The sequence below is a fragment of the Vanacampus margaritifer genome, chromosome 4 (assembly GCF_051991255.1).
Source record: "Vanacampus margaritifer isolate UIUO_Vmar chromosome 4, RoL_Vmar_1.0, whole genome shotgun sequence".
Taxonomy (NCBI): Eukaryota; Metazoa; Chordata; class Actinopteri; order Syngnathiformes; family Syngnathidae; genus Vanacampus; species Vanacampus margaritifer.
The window spans coordinates 1,862,501-1,874,997 of NC_135435.1; the positions used below are offsets into that span (position 1 = coordinate 1,862,501).

Genomic DNA, 12,497 nt, shown 5'->3' on the forward strand with positions numbered 1-12,497 from the left:
GCCTATCCCAGCTGGCTTCGGGCAGTAGGCGGGGTATACCCTGAACTGGTTGCCAGCCAATCGAAACAAATGTTTAGATATTAATAAAATGAATAAATAAAACTTAGTGTAGGAAAATAATTCAGGGTTAAAAACTTTAAAATCAATCATAGGCATGGTGGAAAGCATAGTTTTTAACATGAAATGAAAAAAATTGACACACTTTAATATTTCATATTTAATTTAGAAGTCATTGAGTAAGATTTTCCTTCTATTCACATATGCATCGAAATGTAACATGTGACTTCAGAAGTATTTGGGAGCAAACAGTTACTGTGCTTTGAGCCAAATTCATGTCATTGGCCTCTCTGTTGATCAGTTAATAATGAATTCAATGTATCTTAATTGAAAATGATAGACTCACTTTATGACAACACAGCCCCCTATTTTGCATACAGTTTTTCGTACACTGTAGACTGGTAATTATATACATATTTTTGGTTAATTTAATAAAAATGCTTCATGTGTTTGGGTACCATATTAAAATACTGACGGAAATAACACTACAAGTCTAATAATGACTTTAACTTTTACACAGTATTGTATTCCTTTTTTATCTGTCCATTTGTGCATCTCCTAGGGCAGGGGAGGGCAAAACTTGTCCTGCAGGTTTTGGAGCTTTCCCTCTTCTGACACAAGCTGATTCCAATCAACAGGATCGTTATCAGGCTTATGCAGAGCTTGCTGGTGAGCTGATCATATATCAGCTGTGTTGGAGAAGGGAAACATCCCAAACCTGCTGAACCCCAGCCCTCGAGGACTGAGTTTGCCCAGCCCTGTCCTTGGGGCTAAGCTCCTCCTTTCCGTGACGCCCCTAAACACTATATAAAAAAAGATGAGCTCTACTGTAATGTCATTTTGAAAACATTTATTCTGCAGATTTCAAAAGTCAAAATCAAATCTCAGGACTGCATTGTGAAAACAATTTTTTTGTGATATTAAATATATTCACTTTAGTATATCCATCCATTTTCTGAATCGCTTATCGTTTAATCCTCCTCCTCCCGTCTGACGTACGGGACGCCCTAACAATTACATCACTTTCTGTTTAATTAAGTGTGTTGTATACTTTTGCAAATGGTGTAGCATTAGTTTTTCTTTCCTTTAAAATGTCTGCTATTTTGCTATTCAAAGCTGGACTATTAAAATAACCTTATTAAATGTTTAGTCATACCCCAATCTACAATGCTGACATTGAAAATAATGGACTTGAACAAAAAGAATGATAATATTGTCATTCATTATTGAGCAGAAGTTGTTGATTTAAGAAAAACTCAGATTTCATGGGTGCAAAAGTATGTGAACCACTCACTTATTCGGACATTGCACCTCCTTTTGCACTGAAAACTTCATCCAAACACTTTTAGTAACATATCAGTCTTTCAGATCTACTTTTTGCTACTCTTCCTTGCAAAATGCAGCCAATTGAGAGAGGTTGGATGGGCGTCTAGCATAAACTGCCCACTTCAGGTCCCACCACTGTATTTTAAAAGAATTTAAGTCAGGATTTTAAATGGGCACATCCAGAACATGAATCTTGTTGTTCTTCAGACATTCCTTGGTTGTATTGCTGGAATGCTTTGGATTATTGTCATGTTGCATGATCCATCTTCTACCAGGCTGCAACTTCACAAAGAATGGCTTCACGTTATGATCCAGGATTTCACAATATTCCTCTGAATTCATGATTCCCTGGACTATGTGGAGTTGTCCAGGTCCTGAATATTAAAAGCCAGCCCAGAATTTAACATTCTCGCCACCCTTCTTCACTTTAGGGAGAAGGTTCTTTTGCTGTTATGCAGTGTTGACTTTTCACCAAACATGACTGTTTTAGTTGTGACCAAACAGTTAAATTTTGGACTCATGTGTCCACAGAAGGGACTTCCAAAAAGCTTCAATGTTGTTTCGGTACTCGCTTGACTTTTCTTCTGATTGTTGAAGCATGCATGTGTCCCAGATGCAGCAAAAGATGTCAGCAAATCCCTTGATGTGATGTTTGAGTTGGCTTTTTACCTGAATTATCATTTTTCTCCGGTTATTGCTGATATTTTAGAAGGTCTCCACTTCTAGGCAGGATTGTAGTAATTTTCAGTGTTCTCTAGTTACAGATTATCTGATTCACAGTGGAATGATGAAGCTAAATTTTTTTTTAGATGATTTTATAGTTTTCCCCAGACAGATGTGCTGTCACTATCCATTTCCTAAGTGCAAAAAAACATTATTAAAAACCGACGCTCCTCGACCGCTTCTACTTTTTCACCGGCATCCCGGTGGCTGTGCTAAATACTTTAGCTAATGCTAGCTCTATTGTTATCAACAGTTTTAAACACGAAAACACTTACCGCTATCTCCGAGTGGCGACAGACCTGTGTGTGACTTTGCAGTCCATTCCCAAAGCTGATTAGCTGGTGTGAACAAATGTATTTATTTATTTTTAAACATTGGTGAATATGTGAATGTGAAGGTTTTAAGTGTGCCGCACCTTGTCCTGCCACACGCATCCGTGCCCACCTGTGCGAACTACATTGACTATAAAGTGCAATCACACCACCAGAAAATTCTCAACCCTCGTTTGGTGTTTAATGTACCATTAGCCAACATGTCTGCGGTGTGGGCACATTTCAATTTATATTGTGCTTTGTTAAAATGGCAGTGTTAAATAAATATTTTATTATAATATTATAATTTTAATTATTAACAATAAATGCAATGATAGTAAAAATTGGCCTATTTTTTTTTTCGCCGTTTTTGGTTTTCGGCCAAGCATTTTTCATTTTCGGTTTTCGGTTAAACATTTTCATTCCCTAATATATATATATATATATATATATATATATATATGTTTTCATTGTTTTATTAAATTTTTACTACCTAATAATACTAACTCATTCACTGCCAAAAATTCATAAAAAAAAGATTATTAAAAATTAGGGGCGACAGGCGATTAAAATTTTAATCCGAATTTAGCACGACTTCACTAGTTAACTCCTGATTCATCACAAATTTTATATCTGTTATAAATGTACAATAAAAACAATTCTACGTTTGTATACTCTTGTTAACTAAAGTGGAAAAAAAATGTTAAACTAATAGAAATAGTCAAAATAATTTTTTGATGTTTACAGCCGTCAATGGCATTAAATGAATTAAAAAAAGAAAAGAAAAGATTATTAAAAATTAGGGGCGACAGGCGATTATTATTTTTTAATCGTAATTAATCGTGACTTCACTAGTTAACTCACAATTAATCACAAATGATATGTCTGTTCTAAAATACAATAAAAATAAATTCTAGGTTTCCATACTCTTGTTAACAAAAGTAGAAAAAAATTTAAACTAATAGAAATAGTTTAAATGGATTTTTGACGTATATAGCCGTTAATGGCAGTGAATGGAGAAAAAAAAAAAAGATAATTAAAAATTTGGAGCAGCAACTACGATCATAATTAATTGCATGACTTCACCAGTTAACTCACGATTAATCACAAATGTTATATCTGTTCTAAATGTACAATGAAAAATTTTTGGTTTTCATACTCTTGTTAACAAAAGTGGGAAAAAAAATGCTAAATAGAAATAGTTAAAATTAACTTTTGACGTTTAGAGCCATCAGTGGCAGTGAATGAATTAAAGGGTGTTAAGCTGTGTGTGTGAAGCTTAATTTGCAATATTTATATTTTTATGGTGTGCAGTGTGGGGGGGGTGGAATCTAATATATATTGAGTCATACTGTGTTTAGTTGTGCATGTGTGTAAGTGCTTTTACCAGCTAAATAAAAAATGAACTTAGGCAGCCAATGTGAGAGACTGACGCACAAACCAAGCTCTGCTTTGTCAAGAGCCCTGCGGCTTCACAGTGTTCCAAAACAAGTTCACCACGTAACTGACAAACATACAGTACAAAACTAAATACGAGCATGCTGTACAAAATTAAGAGATAATTAATTACTGTCTGCGTGCCAGAAGGCGACGCTGCACAGACAATATCTCTCTCTCACTCTGCCTGTGTGCCGAGCGCCGCGTAAAGGAGGGAGGGGCGAGCTTTCCTTCAGCACGGATATTTAGGAAGTCTATCCGTGTTATATTCGTATCCGGAAAAAATCAATTATCCGTACCAGATACTCGTATTATATGAATATCCGGCTCACCCCTAATATTTTTGTTATTATTGTGTGTATTATTAAGTGCGTGTACATTTCTGCCACCAAGGGTACTACTATATTTCAAGAGTTAAAACACAAGCTCTATGAGGGTGTGCACCTCCAAGCAAGCGCCTCTGTGAGGAAATTCTTGGTAAATGGGCTTTCACTATTGTAGAGCTTGTCTGACTTAAGGTGCCCAAACCGCTTTTTTCACCAACTGATGACATTATAAGGAACAACTGGTGTTTCATTATCTTGCTCAAAACACTTTGAGATAGTCATGATTTTTATTTTTTGATTATCAAAACTTTTTATTGAGTGTAAGAATGCAATGAACATTTAAGAAAATGAATAAAAACAACAAATGCTTAATAATTAAAAGCACATTCTATTTGTAAAGATTTTTTAAAGTTGTTTTTCCAAATGTCCCTTTTAAGAAATTCTGATTGTATTAGATGTGCAGTCATTTCTTGGTTTGAACTTGTTAATTGTGTTTTGCTTCAAGGTGTGGCCCGAACATTCTGCTTAACAAGTTGGAGGGTTATCAGCGGCCATCTCTGTGGCAGTGTCTGTGTCGAGAAGATCAATCTCGTAAAGATGGAGCTCAGGGAAAAATTATACGAGAGTTTGACAACAGCATTGTCAGTGGCTTCCAGTTAGCAACTCTTTCAGGGCCGATGTGTGAAGAGCCCCTCATGGGAGTCTGCTTCTCCATTGAAAGATGGGATGTACAATCTTCAAACTTGCCACGTCAAAATAACTTTGAGGAAAATTCAACATTTCAAGAGGCTTCGGGAAATAGCAAAGCACCGGAAATCACTGAAGCATTGGAAGTCACCCCCACTGAGCCAAGTCAAGCTATGTGTTTGCAAGATGCCAACACTGCTACAGACTGCTATGGGCCTGTCTCAGGCCAGCTGATTGCTGCCATGAAGGAGGCATGCCGCTACGCTTTCCAGGCTCAGCCCCAGAGACTTATGGCTGCCATGTATACCTGTGAAATCATGGCCACCGCAGAGGTTCTGGGTAAGAGACTGGTAAATTGTTTGTCCTGAAGATCTCTTGAAGCAATACACTACTGAAAATGTATTTACCACTATTTGATTAGGCATTGTGTATAAAGAATAAAAGTGCAAATATCTCTGGCATATTATTCCCCTGTATCAAAATAAGAACATACCCTGGGCAGCGCCTTTATCCAGGTCACGTGATAAATACTTAAATACTAATCCTTAGCATGTCAGGTTTCATGTCCTTCCTTCCTTCCTTGGGGGAGTGGTGTGATGGGGATGGCCTCAACTAATGTAGGGGTAACAGTGTTTCCCACAGATTAGAGGGGGGTGATGCATCTCCTTATTAACATGGTGTGGGAAACACTGGGTAAGCATGCTGAGCACAACAAAATGTAGTTGGGTTGGCCGGATGTTTACTGTTGGGGACCATCCACAAATTACATTTACAGGGTGACCAATGTCAATGGTAACTTGAGTCCCACATACATAACCCTGTAACAAACAATTTGCTGACGGTCCCTAACTTCTACTTGCTATGAGGCTGCTGAAATCGTCCTCCTTATCAGCCACAGTTTCATCTTCACTTTCGGCTTGTTAGGTTCAGTCAACCTAAAACATTTAATAAACAATAGACAAGGAAGAAAGACAAGAGACTTAGATTATTCTTACTCACGAGGAGAACGGACAGAGATGTGCTCAGTTACAATCTCCTAACCGCTCTGAGACACACTCTCCCGAGCCCTCTCTATTTTTTTTACAGGGCGCTCCAACAACAAAATGTTTCAGTCCTTATCTTATGATGAGGGCACAGTTTCTGTTCTGCAGCTGCTTTGCAATACTAAAAGAGTATATATGAGATAACTCATATATCTTTTTTCTAACAGGCTGTACACAAAACTTTGGCAAGTCCCTCATGCCCGTACTGCTTCTGAAGAAGTGGCTTTTTGCTATAGGGCGCCAGCCACAGCAATTGTTCATGATATACTCTTCCAACACTGTGACAGAGCCAACTTGAAAATAAAATCTTACCAAATAATACATGAATATTAATGCCTTGGTGCGCTTTTATTTTGAAGTTGTTCATGGTAGTGCATGGTGGCGTAGCAGTTGACTTGACTTGAATCTTCTTGACTGGAGTGGAAGTCCATAGTCAAAACCCAATTTACATTGCCGCTACAAACTGTTGCCACCACACAAACTCGTGATCCTGAAATCATGTACAATCAATAATTAAGACGATCAAAAACTTAATTAATTACGCTGACATTGTATAATACTGCACGTGTTACCAGCATTAACAGCTCATGGCAGGCAGCTACTTTTCAAAGGCAGTTTCAGAGACCAAAATGACTGCACTTTTGTGATGCTGACACCCTTGACACAATTGCAGTTTCTACTGATTATTTTTTTTAACAAATTAGGCTTAATGGTTAAATAGTCTGTCTTAGCCAGCAAAATCGCTGCTGTCGTTCTGACGTCACTTTGTCCTATGTTCTTAGAGAAGAAAAGACTGCTGCTATGCTCAGTTTAAATTTATGTAAAAAAATAATAATAATAATAATCATGTTTGTATCAAAATGAAGATCAATTAGTTGTTCATTATTAAGTGAAATGTGTTATTTTCTCTTCTGTATTTATCAATAATTGTTCTGTAACAAGCAAAAATATGTATTTTATTTTATCTGAATACTTGATTATTCAATAGAATTTTCAATAAGATATGGAAATATTTGATAGCTGCAGCACTATCCATGTTTACACCATGTGTTGGTTGTGGTCTTACCCTGTCTTCCCATATGCAGGCAGAGTATATGGTGTGCTTGGGAAGCGAGAAGGCCGCATCATCTATGAAGAAATGAAGGAAGGAACAGAAATATTCATCATCAAGGCTGTTCTGCCTGTAGCTGAGAGTTTTGGTTTTGCAGATGAAATTCGCAAGAGGACCAGTGGGTTAGCCAGTCCGCAAATGGTCTTCAGTCACTGGGAGGTAATTAATTAAGCCTTTACACCGTTGCTGTAACTGTAATGTGCGAAACAGAGGTGGGAGTAAGTCCCGAGTCAAGACTGACAAGTCTCAAGCAATTCACAAGTCCAACACTTTGAGTTTCAAGTCCTTTCGAGTCATTTTTACAACATCATAGATGATATTTGGGGCGAGCATCAAAGTAGGAGTCAGGGACTCAGGGAGTGAACCCAGAATGGTGAAAAAGATTTCTGTTTGCGCAATGTGTTACCAGTGAGTTGACAGTCTCATTAGCTACGCAGCTAGCAACAACAATTAGCCGATAAACAACTAACATTAGCTTACTTAACTTTGTAATTTGTACTTTGTTTGATGTAATCTTGGACATACTGCAATTTATTTTTTGTTGACCACTTCATAGTTTTTGTACCCAATTTAAGGCACATTCCCGTCGTTTAAACAGGGAAAGTGGATTACAAAGTAGCATAGGTCCACAATAAGAAAAGCAAGCGAACCAAGCAAGAACTGTCAAACTACTGTTGCTATCCAGGCACTCAATGCTAACGCTAACAGTCAGCTACTAGCCACGAACGCCGGGGACTTGTATCGTGCAATGACAGCGTAATTAACTTGCGGTTTCTTCGCGTCCTAAATTCGCTATTTAATATAATTTCGGGGTGACATTATGATAATGGTGATAGAAAATATGTAATTTCAATAAAAACGTCGATAATGCAAGCCAAAATGTCAAAGGGAAGTAGTCAAGCTGGCGTTCACGCCACCATGCAGGCAGACTTCAAAGTAAAATGCACCAAGACTATTGCATTGGTGTCAATGTATTATTTGGTCAAACTTTATTTTGAAGTTTGCTTTAGCGTAGCGGGGTCCTACCCTTCCTACCTTCCTTCCCCGACATGTCTGAATGACGGCGCTGTCAGCCCAGCTCGCGCACACACCGAGAGGAACTTACTCATTAAGATACTTTTTAATCTTTTTGTTTTGGTGGAAGAAGAAAGTCTTTTCAAGTCAAAGGGCTCAAGTCCGAGTGAAGTCACAAGTCATTGTTGGTCAAGTCCAAGTCGAGTTGCAAGTCTTTTAATATTTTTTCAAGTCGAGTCTAAAGTTGTCAAATTCATGACTCGAGTCCTAGTCACATGACTCGAGTCCACACCTCTGGTGTGAAATAACCCATATAGATTGTTGGGGCCACGCAAAATGGGGTTTTCCCCCAATTTGTGTAACAGAATATTGAAAAAAAATTCACAACAATTTTAATCCGCGGGTGCCATACCGCAAGTAGGGCCACTCTACGCTGATCAAAAGCTTCCCAAAAGCACTCATTGAGTGACTCAACTGGTGAGTGTGCTTGCAAGAACTGGGATGATTTAAGCTTTCAAGTGTTGTGTGGCTATCATTGCAAAATGTACCATGAATTATAAAGCGACAACATGATGGTGATGGTTGGGGATGAATGGCACAGCTAATCAACTCTATGCAAATTGCGAAAGAGATGTGTTACACTACCTGAGGCCACCTTGTGGTTTTCTGAAAGTCTAAGATTTTTGACTGCAACTCATGAAAATTGATAAGCATGGCAAACTAGGAAGTTTCAGAAATTACAACTGGAACATAAGCCCTCCACATCAAAGAAGGTCACCATTTTTCCCCCTCATCACCGTCTGACATGAAATCAGACAAATGTTTTCTGTTGTATGTCATTAAGGATTACCAAACATATTTCTATTTGTTAAATGCCAGCATAATGAAATAAGTTGTTTCTCTCTCTCTCTCTCTCTCTCTCTCTCTCTCTCTCTCTCTCTCTCTCTCTCTCTCTCTCTCTCTCTCTCTCTCTCAATAACATTAACATACTGGCAGTGTTTGTGTCCAATATTGTGTTTATAGAATTTGCCTTCCTTCCTCAGGTGATCAGCAGCGATCCAAATTGGGTTCCTACCAGTGAGGAAGAATACCTGCACTTTGGAGAAAAGGCAGACTCAACGAACCAGGCACTCAAATACATGAATGCTGTCCGCCGCCGAAAGGGCCTTTATGTGGAAGAAAAGATAGTTGAGCATGCAGAAAAACAACGAACCCTAAGCAAAAACAAATAGACATAAAAAAAATGTAATTTTTGCTGCACTAGATGAGACCCAGTCATTTTTGCAGAAAGCAAAATGTGAAATCTGTCTTAACTGGAGGGTTGTCACAACACCACAAACGTTGGATTTCACCTGATTAAAGCAAGAATTTTTTTAGCGAATATTAACTGTATTTGCTTAATTTGTATACTTGTCAATTACATTTTTCTCTAAACGGGGCTAGATGGGGGAGAATCTGATTATGCTCCACTGTAAATGTCAAACTTGGAAACCACTTTATTGATGCCCAACCACCAGAAGATGACATCAATGCCCCATTTTTTATGAAATAAACACAGTTTGAGAGTCCATGATAGTAATGGCTGCATTTTGTGCGACCTACATTTTTCTACTGTTGATTATAAAAAAAAACAGGACAAGGCAGAAAGGAGAGTCTATTCTGTCATTTGGCAGATCTGATTTATATGTAATTATTGAACGTAATATCATGAAGGTATTGAAAATCTTGAAATTCTCTAAAATGGCTGGCAATGAATGAGTTTTAAAGGGACAGTGGATAATGTTTAGCACCATCTAGTGGTGAAGTCATTCATTTAAAACCCCACTATTAATTTCAATAATATGCAAAAGATATGTTCTATAACATCAACATACATTTTTTTTATATTATTGTAGGTCTAGTAATCGCTAATTACATTACATAGGTCATGCCATGCCTACGGGAGGCCTACATGTTTCGCCACCATCTCTGCTACGGATGCTCGAAAGGAGAACTTTGCGAATGTAGTTAGCCACTGGTGGTGCTTGCAGCCCTTGTGTCGGACCCAATGATCGACCTCAGCTTACCTTCCACAGCTGGGGTCTGCATGTGGTCATCGCTGAGTCCTGTTGATTCCGGCTCCCGCCACTTGTCTCCCTTTATTTTACTCTTGCTAGTTCTTGCTAGTGTCTCCCGCTAGCCGCTCAAGCTAGTTCTTGCCCGCCAGGCTGCTTCTTTGCTCGCTCACTCCAAATAATAATTGGTAATGTAACATTTTTGTGAGGTAGAGGGAAACAATTGTTTTAAAGAATATTTACTTGCCATAGCTGAAAGTACAAACTCAAAATACTGTCTGTAAAATGTCTACCACCGTTAGCTGATAAATGTGATCATCCTCCTTCGAAACAAAAAAAAAAAAACTGCGATACGTTGTCCTCCCTTCGTTGTCACTCTTAGTTTCAGTCGGGTGACGCTAGCATAGTAATAGCTTCTTGGTCAGAGCACATATTCAACCTCACCAACTGTTGAAAGTCCACAAATGGCTGCCACCAGTGTAACACTGAACAAGCGAACGTCGTGGAGAAAGAGCAGGACCCAAAAAAGGAATAGCTCCACAGAAAACTATTTAGTAGCTTCGCTCCTGAGTGGCTACAACATAAATCCTTCAATCCGTGTCATCATTCACCTCATCACCAATGGTATTCTTCCACCTCTACAACTCAGTCACAATAGTCCCCCAAATAAGAAACAAAATAGGTCCACACAAATACATACATCAATGCAAATATAAATCCTCTTACGCTCAGTTCACTGTAGTTGGGTTTCCATCCACCTATTTTCATTGGGATTTTCAAGAAATATGAAAATAAAATTGAATGCAAATGCTAGAAATTTGCAGAAAAGTTTTTACCCTTAGAGGGGGTGAATTTTTAAGCGTATCGAAAAAAGGAAAATGAGAATTTTGGCTATGGAAACATGTTTTGCGAATAAATAAATAAGCGATAAAGTAAGGTATGTTTGGGCAGGGGGACAAAACAAATCTTTTTGGAATTACTTAAAGAAGCAAATATTAATGCTATTTTAGGTGGAAAACAGCAAAAAAAAACGCTACGTTTTTTTAAGAATTACAAAAGAAAACTCATACGTCATCGTCCGCGCAGTTGTTTTCTGGTCTTCTTCTTCTTTTAAATTACTGGTGGATCACATCTCTATGGTGTATACTGCCACTTACAGCGGCAGAGTCCCCTCTCAATATTCGCAAAAGAAGAACAGATGGAAACGGGCATGTCGCATGTCCGTTTTTTCAGAAAATGCGCTTAAAAACTAACTCTAACTCTAACTCTAAACAATTGGATGAAAACCTGACTAATGACTGCGAAATGAATACGGTACGGTATCCATACAGACACTGCAAGGAAAAGAAAGCACTTGAGTCTCTGTGTCAATTCACACCAGCTGTGGTGCTTTGTGTATCCGGATCCGGACCTCCGGAAGGTTTTTGCGAGGTTTCTTTGCGAGATTTTGTCCGGATTCCGCATGCAGATTTTCATGAAACTGAAGAAATTACACGAGCCGGACAGGAAGTCAGGCATCATTCGAGGTAATGTGGTATATTTCAAAATAAAATCGTTCCGCTAACTTGTTTTTTACCAACATACTTTACTCATTTACTCCCAGCCATTTTCACTGAAGCAACCCCCTTTGCTCCCGACTGTTTTACTGGATTTTGACAGATTTTGCAAGGCCCACAGAATATTGTGTTCTATTGCTATAAAAACATGGAACCTTACCAAAAGAAAGATTTGAGTCTCGTCTTTCATCAGGAAAAAAGTATATTTCAATCTGTTTCCGTTTTGCAGCAATTAGCATTAGAATTTAGCTAAGTTTCATCATTATTCACAAATCTGTTAAGAACTGTTGGTAAATGAGCTTTTTTCAACATGGCCCTGGTTGATCTCTTTTGCTCTGCTGCCACCTGCTGGCCGTATAAATACATATTTGGGACACTTAAAACATTTAAAATAGAACGTTTTTATACGTTTTGGAGAGCAAATGAGTTTTAATAGAGATGGATAAAATGCTGATAAAAAGTGTGTGGTAAGATGTGTCGGACATTTAAAAGACAATAAAACAAGCTCAAAATAAATTAAACTTTACAAAATACCTCTATTTGAACACAAAACGTATTCCAAAGTCCCAGAAATAATGTCCAAAAAACGTATCAATGTGAACGAAGGGAAAGTGTGACTATTGATTACAAGTACAGTATCTCTCTATATACACAATTGTTATCGTGTGAGCTCAACTCTTCAGCGTGAATCCCAATGATCTTGTGGTCTTGTGGGTGCAGATTTGCGGACACCGTAGAGTTCACACCCGTACAAATGCCGTACGGACTCTACTCCATGTCTGTACCGGAGTCAGTGTTAATCCTGCCGTTACAACAGTAATTGGTGATGGGCTTGCGAACTTGAGAAGTGTG

The 12,497-nt window shown here is 38.2% G+C and overlaps 1 protein-coding gene across 5 annotated transcripts in view; it reads left to right on the plus strand.

Moving 5' to 3' along the window:
- Nucleotides 1-9,603, plus strand: part of efl1 (elongation factor like GTPase 1) — a 146,044-nt gene extending 136,441 nt beyond the window's left edge. For all 5 annotated transcript variants that reach the window (XM_077562808.1, XM_077562810.1, XM_077562812.1 and 2 more), the window contains 3 exons: nt 4,686-5,206; nt 6,996-7,180; nt 9,079-9,603. In XM_077562808.1, the coding sequence (XP_077418934.1) occupies nt 4,686-5,206; nt 6,996-7,180; nt 9,079-9,267 (895 nt within the window). In that variant the 3' untranslated portion in view covers nt 9,268-9,603. The remainder of the gene's footprint in view (nt 1-4,685; nt 5,207-6,995; nt 7,181-9,078) is intronic.
- The last annotated feature ends 2,894 nt before the right edge of the window (nt 9,604-12,497 follow it).